The 24392-nt window shown below is 43.3% G+C and overlaps 1 protein-coding gene across 3 annotated transcripts in view; it reads right to left on the bottom strand.

The window, feature by feature from the left end:
* STRA6 (signaling receptor and transporter of retinol STRA6) overlaps positions 1-24392 on the bottom strand; it is a 76032-nt gene that overhangs the window by 28366 nt on the left and 23274 nt on the right. For 2 of the 3 annotated variants that reach the window (XM_031956622.1, XM_031956623.1), the window contains exons 2-5: positions 22737-22866; positions 7145-7211; positions 5671-5756; positions 4899-5008 (exon numbers count right to left, since the gene is read on the bottom strand). In XM_031956622.1, the coding sequence (XP_031812482.1) occupies positions 4899-5008; positions 5671-5756; positions 7145-7211; positions 22737-22849 (376 nt within the window). In that variant the 5' untranslated portion in view covers positions 22850-22866. Of the gene's footprint in view, positions 1-4898; positions 5009-5670; positions 5757-7144; positions 7212-22736; positions 22867-23241; positions 23322-24392 lie in introns of those variants that run through there. The other variant, XM_031956624.1, reaches the window with a different exon arrangement.

Here is a 24392-nt window from a genome sequence, read left to right as displayed (position 1 = left end):
AAGTTTGCAGAAGAATTATTCTGGGACTATACAAGTATGTTCCTTTAGAGGAGGTCATATGAAGCTGTGCCACAGTGGGCACAAATGCTTAATATACCCAGGCTATGATGCAGAACATGGGAAGACAGGGTCTTTTGTGGCAACGGACTCCCAGAGAGACTCATCAATGCTTTCAGTATGGTAAAGTAGGGCATCTGAAAGCTCAATGTAGGCATAGAGATAGAGTGAGAAAATAGGGTGGGAGAACAAGACCCAAACCCAATTCCAAAATTCAACAGAGGCTTCTATTGGGCCTCAGAATGTAGATTGACTCAGGGAAATGAGAGGTGAGATCCAGCTCCATGACCTCAAACAAAAAGCAGGTGGGGCATGATGGCAGCCAAGTTCACACCCAGAGAGTCTTTAGAAGTTCAGGACTCTGATATGATCAATCAGCTGAAAAGCAATCAGATGGCAGAAAGAGATTACAATTGGGGAGAACACAGGCTTTTTAATCCGACAGAAGGGCAGTGTCCAGTGTGAGCAGCTCCAGTGTAATCGCCAGTTGATGTGGAGAGATCCAGAAGGTGGTGAATGGAAGGGACCAGATAGGTTAACTGCTTGGGAGAAAGTGTTTGCTTGTATCTCTACAGATGGAGAAGGAATCAGATGGGTGCCAAAGAGCACCTTGAGAGAGACAGGAAAAGAGAAAAAAACTTGAAACAAAGAAGAACTAAGAAACATCTGACATTAAAAGAGCATGACTGATAATGAGACTATTGTAGAACTTCAAAACCGGCAGGAATCTTTGGATTCCTTGAGATGAAAAATTGTTGATAAGACTGTTACAAAACTTCAAAACCAGTAAGAATCAATGGATTCCTTGAGACATAATAAGACTGTTACAGAACTTCAAAACCCGTAGGAATCATTGGATTCCCTGAGATGAAAAATTGTTGATAAAACTATTGCAGGACTTCAAAACTTGCAGGAATCATCAGATTCTCTGACACATGAAGTAATGGACAATAGATTGGTTTGGACTATTTCTAGGACTTATAGACATGTATAATTTCTCATGTTGATTCATGCTGTTTATTACATCACTACTAGCCCGTGTTACTATATATAATACCTCCCATGTTGATGGATTTATACATACTTGTTCCAAGTAAGACCCTTTAGAAACCACTAATCTGATGTGATTCCCCATTTTCCTTTGGTGTTTTTATCTCTATTCCTGAGATGTCAGTGAGGATGTGATCACCTCCTTTTTTGGTATTCTCACCCCCTTTTCTGAAAAAATCAGAAAAGACGTGATCACTTTCTTTTTGGGCTTCTCACCTCCTTGAGAAGTTAGGGAGAGCATGACCACCTGTGTTCTAAAACAAAAGAAACCAGGAGATGTTATGGGCCAGAACTCTGTACTTAAAACAAGGATTCTTACAAGGTGCCAATTCAGTGGAAGGCTGATCCCAAGACCTCACATATCTGACCAGCTGAGCTCAGGAACATATGCAAGTTTTCAATAGCATGAGATGCCCATTCACAGCAACACATTTCTCTCTGCAATCCTCAGTGCCTACTTCCCCTTGGCTTTTCCCTAATGCATATCATGCCATAGTCCCACTGTTTGGGATGGCTTCTGGGCTCCTCTCTGCCTGCATGCCCTCCAAGGACCAGCTCAGGCCCCTCAACTACAGAATCTCCCAGATAGAAGGAGATTAAGAAGTAAGTGTCCAATCTGCCCAAATCTGTATAGAAATCTCTCTTTGAGCATCCTCAAGGAAGGGGAACTCCCTGCTTTGTAAGGCAGCTGGACTATCCTCCAATAGGCTTGCTACTTCTACCCCACATCTTAGATAAGCTGGAGAAGAACTCCAGCTGGCTAACACTATCCTATACCATGGCACAACTGGACAGGTATTCCAGCTGGCTACACCATCCTACAACAGGGCACAACTGGACAGGTACTCCAGCTGCTACACCATCCTATAACAGGGCACAACTGGACAGGTACTCCAGCTGGCTACACCATCCTACAACAGGGCACAACTGCATACTACTCCAGCTGGCTAACACCATCCTACAACAGGGCACAACTGGACACTATTCCAGCTGGCTAATACCATCCTACAACAGGGCACAACTGGACGGGTACTCCAGCTGGCTAACACCATCCTACAACAGGGCACAACTGACAGGTATTCCAAGTGGCTACACCATCCTACACAGGGCACAACTGGACACTACTCCAGCTGGCTAACACCATCCTACAACAGGGCACAACTGGACGGGTACTCCAGCTGGCTAACACCATCCTACAACAGGGCACAACTGGATGGGATATTCCAACTGACTAACACCATCCTACAATGACACAACTGGACAGGTACTCCAGCTGGCTAATACTATCCTACAACAGGGCACAACTGGATGGGTACTCCAGATGAGCTCTGGACAGGAATGGGCAGAGAGAAGCCATCTCATACATTTTCCATATCATGTGACTTCTCCAGGAAGATCCCTCTGACGACTCTATCCCTTTATGGTCATGAAATCATAGATATAAAACTGGATGGGGCTTTGTAAATCATTGAGTTCAATGCCTTCCTTTTATATATGAAGAAAATAGGCTTCTTGTGTTTACCTGATATGGCCAAGGTCACACAGCTAATAAAGGGCAAAAGCAAAGGCAGCTGGGGGCGGAGTGGATAGAGTGCCAAGAGACAACCCAAGTTCAAATCTTGTCTTAGAAAATTGCTGTGTGACCCTGAGCATGTCATTTTACCGTGTTTGCCTCAGTTTCCTCATCTGTAAAATAGGCAGAAGGAAATGAAAAGCCCCCTCCAGCATCTCTACCAAGAAACCCACAAATGGGGTCACAAAGTGTCATCCATGACTGAAATGACTGAACAATAATAAAATCAGATCCTCTGACCCCAAACCCATCTGCAGTCTACAATCTAACATTCCCTGATATTCCCCAGGTATCTGAGTCAACAGATACCTTCTTCTTTACCACCAAGCACGTGGCTGGGAGGGACTCAGTAAATGCTTTTGAGTTGTTTAATGACTTTCCCTCGGGCCTGCAGTCTTTCAAACTCAGCTCTCCAGGAGACTGACATTTATGATTATAGTTCTCCTAAATAGAGGTGGGATAGCTTACCCCTAATTCTAGGAATTTCTTACACATTCCCCTGCTATCCCTTTCCTGGACACATCTTAGTACCTTCCTCTAGCCTGAAATGGACCATTTATAAAAGGCCAGAGGCCAGAAAATGATTCCATGTGTTGGTACCCACTCAGTGTCCCTTGATCATAAACTTGGAAAGGCAGGCTTGCATCATCCAAATTGTTACTGGATAATCGCCAAAGCTGATCAGCTACTTGTAGGCCAAACAAAACAAACCCGGCTTTCTAGTTCATTGACCACTCTTGCCTAATCGCTGGCTTTACCCATGTCTTTTAGTTCCCATTTGAGACATTTAATCAAGGCTCCACCAGTTCCTCATTTATTTATTTTTCATGGGAAAAAAATCACTAGAAATGTAATACCTTAATTCATCCTGCTCCAGGGAAGCCTGGAGAGGCAGCTGAAGCTAGAGAGGCAATGTTGTCTACTCCTAGCACTTTGGTGAGTGACATGGAGAAGTTGACAGCAAAAGTCTGGAGAAGGAATTCAAAGCATCAAGGGAGGAGTGATTAAGTGTAACACTTCCTCACCTTTCCCCAGAATTTTGTGTTAAAAGAGAGTGCTTTAAAAAAGGATAATACAGGATGACTTAGAGGCAACCAGATAACCAGTGGACCTGGAATCATAAAGATTAGCATCTGAATTCTGGCTCAGAGGTTTACTAGATATGTGACTTTCCTCCAAATGTCTTATACTCAGTTTTCTCATTTGTAAAATAGGATGATAATAGCATTTCCCTCATAGGGATGTTGTGAGTAACATCTATCTATCTACCTTTCTATTTCTTCATTTACCTACTTATATCCAACATTTATAATGCTACTAATAGCTAGTATTTACATAGCATTTTTAAGTTTTCAAATAACTTTATAAATAAATATGTATATATAATATATATATTAATTAACATATAATGCAGTATATTCCACATAATATCATTAGCTCTATATAATAGCATAGCTATTATCAATACATAAGTTATTTTCAACATTATAAATATCAGCTATTATTAGCATTATTCTAATGCTAAACCCAAAGAGGGTAGAAAGTATTAATGGTGAGATTTCAGGCACTGTAACAGGTAAATAGGGAACTATTTTTTGGCAAGGAGGCCTTCTCTGAGCATCTCACATCATCTCCTACAAGCAGAGCCTTCTTTTGCATTATAGGTAGGTCCTTCTGTGTTTCACCTTCCCTAATCCTACTGGTGCAGGAAGGCCATCCCTGAAGTGACCCATAGCACAAAGTCACCCCATATAGTGTGCCCTCATCAGGGAAGGTGCTGTGCTCTACGAGCAAAGCAGAATTGAAGAAGTTAGAGAATCCATTCCAAGAGTTCAAATGGACTATTTGTGCCCAAGCTGGGGCAGAGCATTCCAAGATTGTTCAGTCAGGTGCACTGTAGCTTAACTAACATAGGGGTGTCATTCATATACATATATATATATATAAATATATGCATATAAAATATACAAATATATATAAATATATATGTATAAAATATACAAATATATATAAATATATATGTATAAAATATACAAATATATATATAAATATATGCATATAAAATATACAAATATATATAAATATATATGTATAAAATATACAAATATATATAAATATATATGTATAAAATATACAAATATATATATAAATATATATGTATAAAATATACAAATATATATATATATTACACATACACACAGAGTATTGCCTTGACTACCTGGGGAAAAGTCTTCGTCCAAAAACAGCATGTAGAGGTTTGTGAGGAGGATCCCAAACACAACCACGGGCACCAGCCAGCCACTTTCTGTTGCCAAGAAATCCACAGGACTGCAGCCAGATGGATGAGATACATGGGATGGGAGTTGGGGGATGGGAACAGGGATGAAGAGAAATATTAAATTAGATACAGGATGCTCACGCCTTTCTTGTTATCTCCCCAGATTTCCACCACCCCCTCTGGGGGGTGCTGTTTCTGTCTAAAGCAACTGAGTCTGAGAGAGGGGAAGTAACATGCCCTGAAACACACAGCTAACTCCTGGTTGTTCTCCCCCCTCAGGGTTTCTAAACCTTGTAAATGATTCTAGGACTTTCAAATGAATGTACCTGTGTCTGCAGGACCAAAGGATGCAGGCAAGGCTTCGACAGTCACAGATCCTTGTGTCCCTTCAAATTCCCCTAACTTTTGATAGTTGCTCAATGGCAGTGAACTTTGAGCAATGCTCTGAATAACAGCTCATACTCATCGAATAATTTCTGATCCAATATCCCTGAAGACGGGTGATCTGTGATTATCATTATCATTTTATAGATTAAAAGATTGAGTCTTATCCAGTCACCCAAAAAGCAGCTAGCAGAGTGGGGATTTAACCCCAAGCCCTTGGATCTTAAATCCAGACCTTCTTCTGCTGGAGACTACATTATCTCTGGTCTTTGGTCCTGCAGGTTCAGGTTCTTAGCTGTGTCCCTCCATCCCAGAGCTTTCTCTGTACCTTGGAAGTCCAAAAGTCCCATTCCAGCATTTCGGGCAGAGCTTCCGGCGTTTTACTAGCAGGGACAGCACCAAGACGGTGGCCAGCTGCAAGGGAGAGAAGCAAGTTCCCCCGGGGTGATTGCAAGCCCAGAACCCCAGTACTTCAGAGCTGCAAGAAAGCTTACTTAGACTTACTTGTACCTGAATAGAAATCACCTGTGTTTCGACAAGTAGTCATCCAGAGTAGACAAGAGACTCCTAAGATTGGTAACAATTTATGTGATATCACTGGGGACAGAATGAGTGAGTGAGTGAATGAATGAATGAAAAAGCATTTATTTAGTGTTTACTGAGTGCCATGTATTGTGCTAAGTAAGCACTGGTAATATCCCCAGAAAGGCAAGACACAAGTTCTCAAAAAGTCATATTTTAATAAAGAGAGATACCACATAAAAGAAGGAAGGAAGGGCAACCCTATACAAACTCTCAACTGTCCACTACTGTCCCAGAAAACTAGGCCCTGATGCTAAAGTATTCAAGGACTCAGGACCCTACTGTGGATTCTTCCCTCTTACTCCAGGAACTCTTTCCCTTCCCCTAGATCATTCCCCTTTAATCCCAGTGTCCTTCCTCAAAACGGAGCCAGCCTAATGTATAGGTCTAAACATAGGTCACTCTCCTAGGGTTCAAGAACTTTGATAGCTCCCCATTGCCTAAATGTTAAAGTTCTAATTAAATGTTGTTTGATGACAATGAAGCAGAGGAAGGTGAGAGTTATAGGCTTCTCACCCTGGGATCTAAAGCTCTTCAACGTTTTACTCTATTCTTATTTCACTACACACAAACCAACCTCTATTAAATTATGTGTGAAGTGCAGTCCTAGGTACTAGAAAGAATAAAATGGAAATATGACCTTCTTGTTCACAGGGATTTGTGATTTAACAGGGGGCTGTGATTTACACAGGTAAGTGTGCAGAAGATAATTGTCCAGTGAGATGCTCTAGGGAAGTTGGAAGGGGAAGTCGATACTGTCAGCCTGGGAAAGCTTCATAGGGCCATGTCTAAAAGGAAAAGGATCCTGAGGGATAGAATGGAGGGAGTTGGGGGGACCGTCTCTGTTCAGCCTCCTCCCTGCCGCTCAGTGTAACGCTCTATCTCTGCCTCTCTCCTCACCTTCTCCTCTCGGATCCGTTTCCTTTCAGCCCAAGTTTCATCCGAGACCTCCCCTGCCCCCCGAGCTGCTAATGTGTACCCAGTATTTCTTGTGTCCCCCTCTATGCTTACAGTCCGCACGGATGGACAGACGCCGCCTCCCATAATAGATTATGGGCTTGAGAACAAAGACTGTTCCACTTCCCTGGGTTCCCCTGATGCCACAGGAGGTGATCGGGCAAGTGAGCGAGTGGAAGGCCCTCGGCACCCCCTCTGCCGGACTTCTGGCCCCATCCTCTCCTGGGGGGAAGCAGGAGAGTCCCAGGCCCAGGAATACTCACCGACAACGAGGCCAGGCAGGTGTGGTAAAGGCTGGGTGGGAAGCTGTGGTAGCAGGCTGGGATAATTCTGGAGACACAATGAGAAAGAGAGAGACGCAGAGATGTGAGCAGAACTCACCCAGCCCCAAAGACAAGAGGCATGTGCCCGCGGGCCGTGGTTCTGGCCCTCTGCCACCTTCCTCTCTCACGGCTCCCAACATGTTCCAGCCCCATGGGGTCCTCCACCCTCCCCAAGGGGGACATAATGTCAGGTCTGGGATCAAGGAGTCTGGGTTCAAATTCTGCGGCTGACACTGGGGGAAATCGCCTCCCCTCTAGCAGGTCTCGGTTGGCTTGGAGGTTAAATGGAGGAATGGGCCTCCATGACCTCTACGATCCCGCCTGACCGTCAGTTTCCTTTCCATGATGCTATGAACATTGTGGGCTCTGCACCTTTCCTCACGGTACTCTCCCGGTGCCCTCCCATTCTAAAACCTGTCCCTTCTCAGGATCATCTCCTCCCAGAAGCCTTCCTTAGAGTTCACACCCTTCTGCAGCCCCCAAAGTCTGACCATCCATTCTTACTTGGGACCTTACACCAGCATGTCTTGCCCTTTGTGTGAGCCAGGGGACGACTGACGATCAGCAGGCAGGAAATCAAGTTAATTCACTGGTTATTTATTAAGTTTGTGCTGTGTGGCAGGAACTACTGATACAAAGGCAAGAATGAAAGTTTCCCTGCCCTCAAAGAACTTACGTCTTCCGGCTTCAAGTGCTACTTATAAACCTTCCAACTGAGCGACTTTGAGTCACTTCCTCCCTCTCTGCCTCAGTTTCCTCATCTGTAAAATCAAGTGGTCAGATGAGATAATCCTCTTAAGGCAACTTCCAGATCCAGGTTTTCTACATCACCAACTAGCCTGTGAGATCACATAGTGAGAGAATCTCTCTTCCTCTTCCTTTTCCTCCTCATCTATATAGACACAGAAGCTGCTCCGTAAAGCGGGCAGTTATAGCCCAATAGTCCTAGCTGGCAGAAATGACTCAGAAGAACAAGACCTGGGGTCCTTAGATGGGTTCCTAAATCCAATGATTTCTATAAAAGTGAAGGATTGGGGCAGAAGGGCCTCAAGAGGAACACAGCTTGAGAGAAAAGAGGAGGTCCTGGGCTGGATGGGTCAATGGAGGAGAGAAGGCTGCAAGAGAGCCATCATCCATCACCTCCCAGTCTTGCCCCAATTCTTAATTCCCCCACCCTCATCTGCCCTGGATCCCGAAGCACATCTACCAGGACATCACTTTCCTTCTTCATGTTGTACTTGGGAAATTGCACCGCAGAGGACAGGGGAAGGCCTCTGGCAGCTCAGTCCCAGAGACAGAGACACTGTCTCCCCATAACTGGGAGCATTGGCGCCTCGTTGCTTGCAGCCAGAACCACCCCTTCCCCTCTCTCTCCCACAGGGGAATACTAGGGAGTGAGCACTGACAAAGCAAGTCATCTGGTCCCCTCCTTTGGCGGGGATTTTAGGAGGGGATGGACGGAGTTAGGAACTCCTTTTCTCCGTAACCAGTGCTGTGGTTTCTAAAGTTCCCATGAAAGCCCATCCCCCTACCTTGATGCTTAACAAACATATCCCTACAGATAGATTCTTTTCCCAATGTCCCCTCTGGCAAATGGATTCAAGGATCTCAGAAGTTCCTACCAGCTTGAACATTGAAAAGTCTAAGATTTTTAAGACTTCCCAAGGGAAACTCTGGCTGAGAATGCCCTTGACCCTCGGAGTCACAGCTCAGGAACTGAGTGACAGTGAATGATGCCCAAACGACTCCTGAGAGCAGGTTTTGATAGGAAGGGGACTGTACAGACCAGGGGAGAGGGCAGGAAGCAGGGGATGCTGGGAGCATGAAAGAAACTTCATCACTTACAAAAAAAATTATTATTTTTCTATGGTTTATACAATGGAACTTCCCCTGTCTCATCTTCCTCAAGGACAGGGACTTGACCCTGGAGTGTCCCTTCAATCATAGGGTTTAGACCCCAAAGGAATTTGAGATGTCAAACCCCTCTCTCATTTTATAGATAAGATAATTGAGCCTCAGAAAGGAAGAAGTTTCCTTAAAGAGCAAAGCAGGACTGAAACCCAAGTTTTCTGATTCCAAATCCAGTATTTTTTCCTGCTATATTACAGTGAATTGATGACATCTCCCCACATAGAGGGATCCATTCACTCCCATATCCTCCTACATTTCATGCTTTATATCACCAAACGAGAGATTTGTGGAACACTCAGTGCAGTGCCTGGCACACAGTGGGTGCTTCATAAATGCTTGTTCTCTCCCTCCCCCATTGCCCTTCACTGTATGGGCTCTGCTCACACACCAAACAGATGATTTCCCTTTGTCCTTGTTCCCTACCCCAGGCAGGTGTCTACAGTCTGGACCTTGAGACGCTCCTAACATTCCAGATGTGCCCGTAATAAATACCTTCTTTTAGTGTTCATCCCATGGGGACTTTGGAAATGCTGGAGCAGGGGGAAGGGGAGCGGAAATTCTTATTTCATAGGCCTTTGGGAGGTGTCTGGTGCAATAAGGGGGGGGGACTCGGGAAGTCTGGGTTCCACAGCTGTGAGCCTTGTTCTAACTCGCTCTTGGGGCATAACCTTGGGCAAGAAGCTTCCTGTCTTTGGGTCTCAGTCTTCTCAAGTGTGGAATAGGAATAGTAATAATCCCTGCCCTGATACTCTTACAAAGATACTGTGAAGACCAAATAGCAGATGGGAAAATGCTTTAGAAAGCATAGAGCAATACACAAATGCAAGTTTTAATTTTTTTCTCATGATAAAATTCAGAGTAAATCAATCCAGAGGAAGACATTTCTCCACCATCTTATCACTTTCTACTGAGTCAGCCAGCCCCTGATACTCCCACAGTCAGTGGTTTTATAATTCCCTTCCATCACAGCCAGCATTTTTTTATTTCTGCTCTTCAGGGAGAGATAGAGATACTCAGCAGAGAGGTCTCTCTAGGACTCCTGTCTGTCTGCAACCAGAGAAGCAGTGATCATGTAGGACAATATGGGATGACCAAGAACCAGCTCTTAGAAGCATATTTTTCTTTTACATCTCTGAGCCCTCCCAAGATATCTTAAGGTTATTAGCTAGATTTCTTTCTTAAGGACCAGGCCTTAAACCAAACCCAGTCTGATTCTAATTGGCCACCAGTAGGCCCTGGGAGAAATTCCAGTTGGTTATCATTTCAGTCCTGGATGACTCAGATTGAATGCGAACAGCAGTCATTTCTGCTCTGGCCAGAAACCCTAAAGGTCTTCCCCTCCCGATTCATTCATTCACTTATTTATTTAGATTTTTTTGGACTAGGTCAAAGAGGCCACTCTTTCTCTCGATTTCTATTTAGTCTTGATCACTTGAATGGGTATGACCTCAATCAAACTGAGATCTTTGGAACTAGCTTAAAAAGGGCAAGGTCTCCCATTGCATCCAGGAACATTTCCAGTCTTCCTGATTATATCTGGCCACTGGACCCAGATGACTCTGAAGGGGCCCTGACCTCCCTCACTTCAATCCAATCCTCTTGCACATCATGGTATCACCTCCATGGTCCTCTTCCAGAACGAAGGACAAACAACAACAACACAACCAGCCACATGAATTTTGCAGCTGCCAGAGTTGAAATTTATCTGATTTATCAGAGCAATTCCATAGACGTGGCAGACTTGGATTGAGAAAGTCATCCAATACAGTCTCTCATGATATCCTTGTGTACCAGATGGAAGAGATACGGTCAGATAGGAGAGGTGAGAGAGATTGAGTTTTTGTTTTTCTGGGGGGAGTTTTTAGAAGCAATTGGGGTTAAATAACTTGCCCAGGAGAAATACAGCTCTTAACTGTCTAAGATTGTATTTGAACCCCTTACCACCGAGGTGCTTGAGAGATTGTATAGGGAGGCACATTTCAAACTTGTTGACTGGACAGAACCAAAAAGTGATGAAAAATATTGACTAAGAGGGAGATCTCTAGGTGAGCATCACAGAAGTGTTTATAAAATGCAATTTTTCCATTGTCTTGAATAAGAGCATAGATAGCTTGCTTCTCATATTTGTGGATGGCATGAAACTAGGAGGGGCTGTTGGATGACAGAATTGTGTTCCTCATATATCTCAACAGGTTAAAATAATATTCGGAATCTAAGAAGAAGAAATTCAATAGGAATAAGTTTAAGTTGTAAACAGAGGTTGAAAAAACTCGATTGTACATATAAAGGGACATAGAGAGATATGAGACAATTACAGTTCATGTTAAAAAGAAAAAAAGCCTGTGGGTTTTACCAGACAGTAAACTCAATATAAAGTAAGAATATGATGTGATAACCAAAAGGTAATTTAATCTTAGGCTGCACGGAGAGAGTCCAGAGGAAGATCTTCCCTGCTTTCTGCCCTGGTCAGACTGCAGATGGTATATTGGTATATCATGTCATGTGAAGAATATTGAAGGAAACGAAGATACTTAGTTCAGAAATAAGGCTGAGAGGGGGACATAGAGGGTACCATGGGGACCTGAGCTTAGATTTCTTGGAGGGCTCAATTTCCTCATCTGTACGATGAGCTAGAGAAGGAAATGACAAACTGGTCCAGCATTTTGCCAAGAAAACTCCATATGGGGTCACGAAGAATCAGACACAACTGAAATTTCTGAATAACAAATGTCTCTCTCTATATGATATAAAGATAGATATAAACACTATTTACATACATATATGCATAATATATACACAAACATATCACAGGTCTTTAAATTGGTGGACTCATGTCAACCTTCAGGGAAATCCCTGATAAAATGTCCCATTATCCATGCTTGGTCCTATCTTACTCAACATATTTATCAATGAGCTGGATAAAGGCATAGACAGTATTTAATTACCAAATATGTGACTAATACAAAGCTAGAAAACATATGTTGGATTATGGATTTGAAATTCAGAAAGACCTAGACAGGTTAGAATGATGGACTTAACCTAATAAGATGAAATTTAATGGTGAATTCTCTAAAGTGTTTAGGCTTGAAAAATGAACTGTCCAAGTAAAAGGTGGTAGAAAGGTAGCTAGACAATGATCCCAACAACAGATTCAGTGGGAATCCACATAGTAATATGACGTCCAAAAAAAGGGAACTATGATCTTAGGTAAATGCATGAAAGATTGTGATTTTGTAAATGTAAATATGGGGACTTCTGGTGTGGAAAAGCTGACCACAGCCGTCTATGAGTGAGAGCTTACCGATTCTTGAGGCAGGAAATTGAATGACTTTCCCAGTGTCTGACTGCTAGTAGTTGCCTGGCCAGCCCCCAAGGCTGCTGCTCTCCTGTCTCCATGCTCTGAGGTGAGGTAGGAGAAGAATCCCATCCTGCTCTGTCCCATCAGATCTCAGTTAGATTATTTGTTTGGTCAGGGGTGGGGTGGGGGGGGGGTGAGAAAGTAGAATGTGTGCCTGAGTGTGGAAAGGACGCACTGGAAGAACTGCGAGTATTTGCCCTGATCTCTGGGGAAGAGAAATCTGGGGACATGTGATGTTTACCAGGACTGACATGAAGAGAGATTAGATTTGGTCTTTTAGCCCCAAAGGGCAAATTTAGAACAAATTGAGTCTCTTATCCACTGTCCCTCTGCTACACAACAAACAGTCGGACCCGTTTCATGGCCGGCTGCACTGGGGGAAGCACTGGGCTTAGAAGTTTGGGTCAGATTCCCGCTTCTGCTGCTTGCTGTCCGACCTTGGACAGGGAACAATCTCAATGGGCCTCAGTTTCCTCTTTTGTAAAACGGGACGGGCTGCGTTGATGAGTGAGAAAAGTCTCTCCTGGATCTAAAGTTGGGAACTTGTCACCAATGAGATGGGCTGTGTTGGAAGGAAGGGAGTTTTCCAGGCCCACAAGTCACCAGGTGGAACTGAGACATTTACTTGTCTGGTTTGTTGTGATCTGTTCTACTGGCTGGACATGTACTAGGGACCCTTCTAGCTTCGAGGTTTGGGGATTTTATTATTATTTTATCAGACTGGGGGGCAGAGACAACAGGATCATGGGGCATTATTGGGCCTTCCGAAACTTGGGCCCCTGGGCAGCTAAGGGGGAGATGGGGGAGAGAGGTAGGGGGAGGCTCCTGAGGACCTGGAGAAACGGGGGACAAAGAAACCCCATGCTTGGCTGCCAGAGCCATTTGATGAGCTGTATTACATTAGCCTTTTAGAGCATCCAGTGATGGTTTAAAACACAAAGTGCTAGAAGTGACTGAGATGAGTGACTTAAAAGGCTATCGATGTGTATTGATGGATACCCGGGACCTGGTGGCTATGGCAGCCCTGCTGTCCATTATCACTGGCCCTGAGAGACAGCTGAGTGTGCAGTGGTCGGAGTGCTGGGCCCCAAGTCCAGAAGCCGAGTCCAGATCTGATCCAGACATTCACTAGCTGTGTGACCCTGGGCCTGTGTACCTCAGGTTCCCCAACTGTAAAATGGGGATAAATATAGCACATATCTTTGGGGTTGTTGTGAGGAAATAATACTTGTAAACCACGTAGCACGGTGCCTGGAAAATAATAGGCACTTAATTATGCTCATTTTCTCCTTTCCTTCCTTCCTTCCTTCTTTTTTTTCCCCTCTTTCCTTTCTTCTTCCTCTCTATCCTTTCTTCTATATATGGCTACCCTGTTAAGCACAGGCAGCCCCAAGTCTCACTGTCCTGCCCTTGGAGGGATGCTTAGAGCCTCTGGTGTTAAAAGACTGGCAGAAGTCAGAGAACAGCCTTATAGCTCCTCAAAGAAGAGGTTTTATATCCCTAAGGAGGGGACAGGACAGAAAAATATTGGCTATGCTCTTGTCACTTTTCCTGAGACATACTTTTCCCCCTCTAGGTTAAATGTATTTGACTTTAGTCACCCCTGTGACATGTTTGTAAAAATAATGTCTCAGCTTCAAATAAATCTAGGTAAAAAATAAATGATCAAAGGTCAAGATGACATCAGTTCCTAGGACAATTTTGCAGCAAACTACCTTGAGAAGAAGTTAAGGAGAAACTTGTGATTTAGGGACTAATCTTAAAACTAGGAAGTGTCTACAGTAGCTGAGATAAATAGAATTTCACCTACCTTCCAAGCATCATTTGAGTTATTGATTATTTGCTATCCTTCCCTCCTTTCCTCCCTTTGTCCACATAGGGTATCATCTGCTTATCTAAAAATGCTCTTAAAGGCATTTTTTTTTTTGTCTTTTCCACCTCTGAATCTTCCCAAGATATCTTGGGGTTTATTAGCTAGATTTCTTTCTTAAGGATCAGACTTTAAACAAAACTAATTTGATTCTAATTGGCCACCAGTAGGTCCTAGGCTGAGTTCCAATTGGTCATTATTTGGGTCCTGATTAACTCAGACTGAACATATATTATAAACATTTCTGCTTTGGCCAGAAACCCTGACTTTCCCCTCTCAGATTCATTCATTCACTTAAATTTTTTGGAATAAATGAAAGAGGCCATTCTTTCCCTCAATTTCTGTTTAGTCTTCATCACTTGAATGAGTATGACCTCAAATAGACCTGTAGAAGACCTTAGCCTAAAAAGTTATTTCATCCAGGGTCATCTCCAGTCATCCTGATCTACATATGACCACTGGACCCAGAAGGCTCTGGGGGGGAAATGAGGCAGGTAACCTTGCCCATCCCTCCCTCCCCTCCTGCCCTTAAATCATGGTCATGGGACCACCTCCCTGATGTCATGGTTCAAAGGACAAACAACCATCACCACAACCGGATGAAGTTGCCCAGTCTGAGCTGCCCAAAGCTGCTTCAGGAGCTTCCTTTGCCTGGAGCTCTCAAGCAAAGGATGGAATAGATGGCACAAAGATAGGTAAGATTTGGAATCAGGGACCTCTATCTGAACCTTAACTTTTGTGACATCAAACCATTCTGCTCTCAAATAATCAATCAACAAGCATTTGTTAGCTGCCTATCATATGCCAAGCACTGTTGGTTATATTAGGTTTCAATGGCTTCTGTTCTTTAAAATATGTTTTATCTGACTAAGAAGCCATTAGCTGTCAATAAGACCCAGTGGAAAACAGAACCTTGAAAATCAGGAAACCAAAGATGGATGGTAATAAGTGAGCTTTAGAGCCCATGTAAAGACATAATTTAATATATAGATATATAATATATATAATTAAATAATATAGATATAATATATAGAATCAGTATAATTTACTATAATAGAACCAGGTAAGGGTGAGTAAGAAGTCTGGAAAGTCAAGTTAGGCCCTGGGCTCTGGATTCACTTCAGGGCCTGTGTACAAAGAAAGAACCATGATACAAAAGAAAGAGCGATAATCATTAACACATACAGCACTTTAAAGTTTGCAAATGCTTACATAGATCATCTCCTTGATTCGGATCCAGAAGACTTGAGTTTGGGGAATCATTTGAACCTCTCCAAGGGCCATCTGTTTTATCCCTCCCAGAACCCACTATTGGCTGAGTGGCCAAACCCCACTCAGTTCTCCCACTACTTTGTTGCCAGCTGCCTGGCTGAACTTTAGAACTATAATCAAATCAATATTGCCATTAATCCTGGAAAGGATATGTTAACTTTCTTTCCTCTGATTCTAATCAGATTCCCTGTAACTTTCCAAACCAAAATTATCCCTCCCTGGCAACCACTTTCTTCTGTGTTTTAGAGTATAAGCTACTTCAGGGTAGTAACTGCTTTTTTTAAATGTCTATCATGGGATTGGAAAAAATAAAATCCAATTGAGTAAATAAATGGCCAGTTTTTTAAAAATTAATTAAAAATGTGTATTCTCAGCACTTAGCACGGATTACGGTACAAAGTTAAGTGCTTAACAAATGAAACAGGTTTTTTCATTCATTTCTTTGCTCTTTCATTCATTCATATAGCCATCCATTCACTCATCTGTAAAATGAGGGTTGAGATGAGACGCTTTCCAACATCCCCCTGAGCACTAGATCCTGTTTCTGCTCTTTTTACTATGAAACCTATTAAAAAACCCTCTGGCTGAGTTCCGCCCCCCCCCCCCCCCCCCTCCCAGCACAGAATGAAAGGAGTTAAGGAAAGGAAGGCAGGTTTCTTTGCGCAGGAAGAAGGCATTCAAGGGAAAAAAAAACCAGGCTCAATGTTCACCACAAGTCTATCTCCCCAGAGGGAAGCAGGATTGGATTTACAGAAATTACTCTCTGCCTTATAAATCCCAGCATGTATTATGCAGATGGTCTGTGGGCCTCCACAGAACAACCCCCTTCCTCTTCTTCCTCTCCCTGCCCCCATCCAGCAGGTCAATACGGTCATTCTATGAACTTAGAGAATATTGTCCAGTACTCGACAGCCTTGTGTTCATCACAAAGGAAGGAAATAATTTGTGCTAACGGCCATTGCCAAGCCAGCCCAGATCTCACCTGGAGTGCAGCTGGGCTACGTTTTCCTAAGGGCTTGATGAGGGATACAGCCTAGGACAGAGAGCCATGAGCATGGATCTGGGCTCCCTGGCAGGGGAATCACTATTTTCTAGGATTTTAAGATCCTATGGCTGGAAGAGACCTCACAGGAAATCTTTGGACCTTCCTATGGTTCTGATTAGGAGAATATCTTACAAGACATCATACCTCCAATTAGAATTTTAGTTCCTACATGGCAAGGGCAGATACCAAGGGCAGTCTGGTACTTAGAAAGACAATCAGATTTAGAGTCAGGGCCCCACTGGGTAGTACAGTGGCTAGAGCACTGAGTCTAGAAACAGGAGGACCCGAGTTCAAATCCGAGATGGAGATACTTATTAGCTATGTGATCTTAGGCAAGTCACTTAACCCTAATTACCTTTAAAAAATTTAGAATCAGGACTTGGGCTCCTGTATAAATATGGCTGACTTTCAACTACTGGAGATGGGGATGATTCATTCCATTTTTCTAGGCTCCCATTTCCTCCCCTGTCAGATAAGCATCGGATTAGATCAGAGAGTGTCTTCCTTTTCTTTGGGAGCCTGTGGACCCCTTCTCAGAATAATGAATCTATTAAAATAAATATGCATTTGCTTTTTTTAATTATAGCAAAACATAATGTGATAAGAAGCATAAGGGAGATACAAATCATCAGGCCTGAAGAAAAGTTATAGGAAAACCATTTTTATGTACTTATTTTTCATTGAATTTATTTTCCTCTTATATTCCATTGATAAAATTAATAATCTTATTAAACTTTTTAAATTCTCTTATACAGTAAGAAAAAATGTCCTTGTGGCAGATAAGATGCCTCAGAAAATGTAAATTTGCTCATAAGACATTCAGTGTTACTGAATTTTCCTTTTCTCCATTTTTTAAAGCTTTTTATTTTCAAAACACATGCATAGATAGTTCCCAACATTCACCCTTGCAAAATCTTGTGTTCCAATTTTTTCTCCCTCCCTTCCCTCTACCCCCTCCCCTAGATGGCAAGCAATCCAATATGTTAAACATGTGCAATTCCTCTTCTCTCTATATATCTCCATAATTATCATTATGCATCTGTTTTAAATCCATAAAATAAAATACCTATGATTACAAAAGAATTCAAAAGCCACAGAAAATAAAGGTGTGATTTTTTTTTCCAACCACATTCATATAGATACTCTGAAATCTAGTCATGGATCTTTTGAAGGTCTGCAGACCATGAATTACAAATCCCTGGGTTAGATGATCTGAGATTCCTGCTAGCCCCAAATCATAAAATTCTATGATTTTCACAATAGGAGTTTAGCTCCCTATCTAAGGAAGGAAGATAGTGAAAGAATGAGGGGAGAAGAAGAAGAAAAAAAAAGCCTAAGCCTAGGAAAGAAAGAAGAAGAGGTGAAGAAGGAGGAAGAGGAGGGGGGGGGGAAGAGAAGGAGAGAGAAGGGGAGAGAGAGAGAGAGAGAGAGAGAGAGAGAGAGAGAGAGAGAGAGAGGAGGAAGAAGGGAGGGAAAGGAGAGAAGAGGGCAGACGTTGGATGGAAAAAACAATTTATTGAATGAAAATATTGTAAGGACACACAACCTTGATAGAATTCTGATCAATGCAGCAACTAAGAATGATTCCAGAGAACTGGCGATGAACTTTGTTCCTCATTCTGGATAGAGAAATGATAAACTTGGGATATGAAACCATTTATACATTTTTGGTCATGGACAAGGTAGAAATATGTTTTGCTAGACTATGGGTGTTTGTAATAAGGATTTGTCTTTAAAATGAGAGAGAATGGAGCAAAAGAAAAATAAATGCTTGATATTGAGAAATAAAATACAAAGGAAGATTTTTAAAATGCCATTGCCATTTCTAAAAGAAATGATAAGTATAAGGAAATGCATAAAGAATAGTTATCAAGCAAGGTAGACAAGGAAGACCTGGTCAGAAGACCAGGTTTTAATTCTAAACCTGCCACTTACTATTTGTGTAATCTTGAGCAGATCATTTAACTTTTCTGGATGATTTACTAATCTGTAAAATGAGAGGATTTCATTTGAAAATCTCTAAGGTCCTTTGATCTATGATCGTATGATTGTGTGATTCTATGTTTCTATGAATGCTGAGGGAATAGTAACTTTTCCCTATTTTAATGGCTTTTTCTAAGCATCAACTATGACCTAATTGTGTTAGAAAAATGCTAAACTAGACAGCTAGAGAAACTGAGGCACAAAAATCATGTTTCCTTCTGATGATGGTGCCCCAAATCATTTTATTATGGGCAAGTACAGCCAAGATCTGAACCCAGTCAGTCAGCCTGGGTAATAAATAAAATAAATTTTATTTATTAAGCTCCTCTTTTGTGCCAGATAACGTGTTAGAGTTCTGGGTGTACAAAGAAAGGCAAAAATTAAAAAATTAAAAATCCCTGGCTTGGAGGAGTTCACAAGAGAATCTGCGAACTACACAAAAATAGGATAACAGCCGGATAAATGGGGGCAGGAGAAACCATCTCAGAGGAATGGCAGACATTTAGATTAAGGTGTATCGAGAAAGGCTTTTTTGGGAAGGTGAGATACTAACTGAGACCTGAAGGGAACTAGTAAGCCAGAAGTCAGGAGGAAGAGAGAAGCCGGATGGAGGGTCCTGTGTGAGGAGCAGCAAAGATCAAAGAGTTCATGGTGAGCATGGGAAGGGTAATGAGCTCAGACTCTGCATGTACCTCCCTTCCCTCAGTCACTTGTGAAACCCCCCCAAAAGAAATCAGTAGATTACCCCCCCCTTTCAAAATCACAGCAAAAGTAGCGATAGAAGCCAATTCCCAAAGGTCCAACAGCATTATAATAATCCTTTTTTTTTTTTTTATGTCTCCTTTCAACCACAAAATATCATAGTCCCAGGCCAGTGATTCATTTGTTTTGAGGCACATCCCCTCTATTGAAGTCCAACGTAAGCCCAGGATCTGGCCACCACCCCGCATTTTTGGTAACAGGATACTCTTCAGAGCCCTGGGCTCTCTGTTCCTGCTTCCAAGCCTCACAGAGGGTGATGGAGCCCTAGTCTTCCCCCCCCCCCCCCCGCCTCAATCCCCTTTCATCGTCTGTCATCACTTTGTGTAGTGGAACAAATATGGGACTTAACCGGCGGAAGACCAAGGATGGAGTCCCAGTCCTCGTGCTAACTGGAAGCCTGACTTTGTTACAGAAAGCTCAGAGCCAGGAGCCCAGGTGGTCAGGGCACATTTATGTGGCTCTTCCTACGCTCCAGCCACTCGTTAAAGTGCCGAGGATACGGAGAAAGGCAAAAAACAACCAAAAAACCGCCTTCTGTTCACTTCTTTGCTTTTATTTGCAAAAATGGGGCTGCATCTACTCACAAGGTCATGGTCAAGGTCCAACATGATAATGGCGGTCAATGGCAATGTCAGGGCTGGGCCATCATTGATCCGCTTTACTCAGTGTCTACCTGGCTGACTCATCTGAATTTCCTCTCCAAAAGAGGAGTCAAGCAGGGGTAAAACCCACAGGATCCCAGCCTGTTCCCAAGAGCAGCAGGGGGATTTTGAATGCTGGAAAGTTGGCAAAGTGACTGGACTCCTCCGGTCACGACCTCATCTTCAGACTGTTACTTAATGACGGCACATACCTCACGGGATGCTTAAGAATCCTAAAAACTTTCACTCTGTCACATTCGTGATCCATCCCTCCCCACCCAACAGCCAGCGACCCCCCAACCCCTCCCGTCATAGTCTTGACTTAATTTTCTTGATTTAGCTTCAGTAATTGCATGGAGAATCAGATGTGATACAGGGAGAAAGAAACCCAGTTTGGGAGTTGGAAGATCCGAGTTCAAATTCTGGCTTTGTTATCTTTGATGAGTCACTTAATGTCTCTAGATTTCTCATCTTCAAAATGAGGGGTCCCCTATAAGGTCCCCTATAATTCTGGGTCCTATGATTTGGGGACATAGAGAAAAAGTCCCGGTATTGGGGGATAAGGACGGGGCTCTTCTGTGAAGGGTTTCTGGACATGAAGCATCATGGAGGGATGAAGAGACACATCAGTGGAATGTGGTCCCATATGGTACATGTCACAGATGCCTTGGGACATTGATGGATTAGTAGCCAGGAAGAGCTGGGGCAGAGGTAGCTCCTTGACATCCAGATTAAACTGAAGGATGCCATTGAAGATCCCTCCCTCCTACCTTGTCCCGGCACTGAAGGTGACTCCCTAATACAAAGGCTTAAAAAAGCCTGTGGTTTACCCAGAGTCTCTCAGTGACTCAGTAGGAGACTGGATTCTCTTCAAGGCTCCTTAGACTTTCACAGTTTCCCAGGCAGCCCAAGAAGAGACAGAACTCTCCTTGGGTCCTAATTAAGGGTGATGTAATATTGCCACAGAAATTCACGGTCAGATAGCAAAAGTTAGCCTAGAGCCCCGGATAGCATTGGGGTAAATTTTGGGAAATTCCTGCCCTGTAGGGATGGGATTCCTGTTCCTAAAATGTTTTTCCCCCTTTCTCACCTTCTGTTCTGAGATTCTACCTTCTCCTGCATTCATTTTCTCCATCTCCCATTCTCTTTCCGCCTTTAGTTTCTTCCCAAAACGTACTCCGATTCAAATGCTTCATCTTCTCTCTTTATTCCCCAAACCCAAGCTTCTCCCCATATTCTAGCCAGCGCAGAAGGAGAAGTGAATGGGACACAAAACCCTGCTTATGAGTCCTGGCCACCATTCCACATCCAGCCTTTCCTTTGCCCCATCCAGTAAGCAGGGTGACTGGAGCCTCCTGGAACTATAAAACTTTTCTCATAACCAGCCGGGGATAAGCTCCCTTGCCCGAATAACCCAGTCCTGAGGCCCCAGGGACTAACATTCACTAGTTGTTGTTTTTTCCATCTCTAGTTTCCCCAGTTCAAGCTGATGTGAAGCAGATGTGAGTACAGCTGGTTCTGCAATTCCCTCACCTCACCTATGCCGTTTTCTACCTCATAAAACAGATTTTTCGAAGTAGGGATGGGGCCAGGCTTTGGCAGGAGGCTGGCTGTGGGAAAAAGAATGGGAAGAGAACAAGAACCCTACTCTAAGACCCGCCCCCAGTGGAGATGATTTATCGGGTGTAGCCCTCACTTTTCTGACATGCTTGGTCTAAATAATGACATCAAAGTTTCAGAGGGAAGATAAATCAAGCTGTTTCTACCTTTCTCTGCTCCCATCCAGCTTTCTAACAAAGTAAAGCTATCATTTCATTTACATATTAAAAGATCAGGGACCTAGAATAACACTAATAACAGCTAAGGAAGCAACCCCTCAAATAAAAAGATCTTCGGTATTTCCAGAATAATTTACTTCTGCTTCCAAGGCTGTTTCTTGAATCTCCCTTCTTCTTATCCACTTTTTAGCACAAAAGCAAACATTACTCAATAGAGTTTTCTCTAAGCAGAATAAAACTTTTTCTACATAAATTGTCAGAGTTAGAAAGGATGTTGGGGGCGTTGGGAATCATAGGGTCATGGATCCTCTAGTCCAAGTCCCTCATTTCACAACTGAGGAAACCGAGACCCAAATGGACTAAGTGATTTTCTCCAAGTCGCACAGATGGTAGAGATGAGGCAGGATTTTAACCTGAGGCTTGTGACTCTTAATTTCAACACTCCCATTTATAGAGGATGAGACTGAGACCCAGAGAGAAGAGGCAATTTAAACGATCATAAATAGAGGAAGAGTTGAATCTCAACAGAACTTTCCAGCCCAGGAGTTGATGGATTATATTAAGGAAGTTGAATAAAAGGTCTCTAGGGATAACAAAAAACATGGCTTGGGGATTACTCTCATTACCTGCCATATTTTGCAAAGTACTTTTTCATCTTTTACAATTCAAATTCTCCACACCAGCCCTTTTGAGATAGATGGAGGAGAATTTTTTAAAGCCCATTTTACAGATGGGAAAATCTTGAAACTCAGGGAAAAGTTCATGACAAGTCCAAGATCATTCAGCCAATTCAGTTGCCTAGTTAGGGCTAGAAATCCTTGCTCCACGCTAACTGCTACTTAACCCCAAGCAGAGGAGCTATTGGAACGCAAATCCCCCTGGGAAGCCGGGAAAGGGAGTTTCCAAACTTACGGCTCTGGTTGCGGTGCCTTTCCATCTGAAGTGGGGCCATCAACGTACCACTCCCCGTAGGAATAATCCTCGGGCTCGCCGAAGCTCTGGTTTGCCGATGCCAGGGATGGCATCTTCCCGGTGGATGTTCCTTTTGACCCCAGACACAAAGTGAAAAGCAAAAAGTTAAAAGGGGCTTTGGAAAGAAAGCAAAAACTTCCCTGTAGTCTTTAAAAAAAGTGTGCATACAAATCAAAAACAACAAAAACGGTTTTGTTTGGCGGATGTACACGTCCTGAGAGGGGGGATGCCCCCTAAGCAAGGGAGAGGAAAAGTCTGCTCTCCAAGCCAGGGCAGAGATAACTCCCCCCCCCCCCCCCCCCCCCCCTCCGGCTCATCCGCCCATTATCCCCTCTGCATGGGGATGACTTCCAATGGGAGTTTGCAGAGCTTCCCCAGCTCCTGGAAACAAAACAGGGAGGCAATCCCCTGTCCCACTGGCTTGCACGCATCCCCACATACTCACCCACACCCCTAGCCCCAGGGAGAAAGCCAGTCGGGACTAGAAGTGAAGTGATTACAGTAACTTAAGGCGGGTTTAGCTTCAGCCTCTGGTCCAGCCTCTGCCCTCCAAGCTCCCCCCTCTTCTCCACCTCCTTTGGGGGGGAGTGGTGCAACCTGCCCTGGGGCTGCCTTCCCTAAACACCTCAGGCTTCAGGAGGGGGACAGGAAGGAGAAACAGAGTTAAATAGGTCTCTGGGGCAAGGAGGGGGAGGGAACCTTACCTAGGGAACGTTAGGGGGCTAAAGCCACAAAGTTGACGGTCCCACTCTCCCCTCTCCCCGAGTTAAGGGGAAATGAAGGAGGCAATCCATTGTAGTGGGGAAAAAAGAGATGAATTTAAACTTGGGGTTCATGGGGTTCCTAGCCTGGAGCTGACATAGCCACCCACGCAGAGCCCTGAGTATGACTTGGTTTCCTGCGCTGTAAAATGAAGAAGGCAGAAAAATGATCGCTCAGGTGCCTTCCAGGTCTAAATTTAAGATGGTATGATCCAAATGCTTTCAGGGATTTATCAGATTAAAACCAGTGTTTTATGGGAAAAGGACACGGGACACATCTGTACAAATGAGCCATAAACAAAACGAACATGCACAGAGCTGCAAATATATTTGCAAAGATAACATATGTGCACATACAAACACATCCATCCACACTAATATCCTGTGCAAAGAATTCACACTCAGGGCAAAATTCCCTTGTATTTGCTTTATAGGTACTGTTTCGATATGCTTTAAAAATTACTGTGTGTGTGTTTGTGTGTGTGTGTGTGTGTGTTTGTGTGTGTGTGTGCGCATTCAAGTGTCTCCCATAAAATACATGCTCTTTATGGTAGGGAGGTTTTCATTTTTATTTTTACTCTCAGTGCCTGGCACATAGTAGACATTTAATAAATGACTGATGAAGTGCCTACTATGTGCTAGACACTGTGCGAAGTGCTGGCATTTTATGCAAATTTTTTTGATTGTTTTGATCAAAAGCACCCACAAGTCACAGCCACACTAATGCTCAGACATGGACAATCTGCCTTTCCCAAGCCAAAAGACCGATCTGGATTGCAGAAAAAGATTCATAGGATTTTGCACTAGAGAGAACCTTATGAGTCATCCTCTGATG

This window comes from Sarcophilus harrisii, chromosome 2, assembly GCF_902635505.1.
Source record: "Sarcophilus harrisii chromosome 2, mSarHar1.11, whole genome shotgun sequence".
NCBI lineage: Eukaryota > Metazoa > Chordata > Mammalia > Dasyuromorphia > Dasyuridae > Sarcophilus > Sarcophilus harrisii.
Note: the sequence above shows the minus strand (reverse complement) of the source record. Positions and strands in the feature narration are given on the sequence as shown.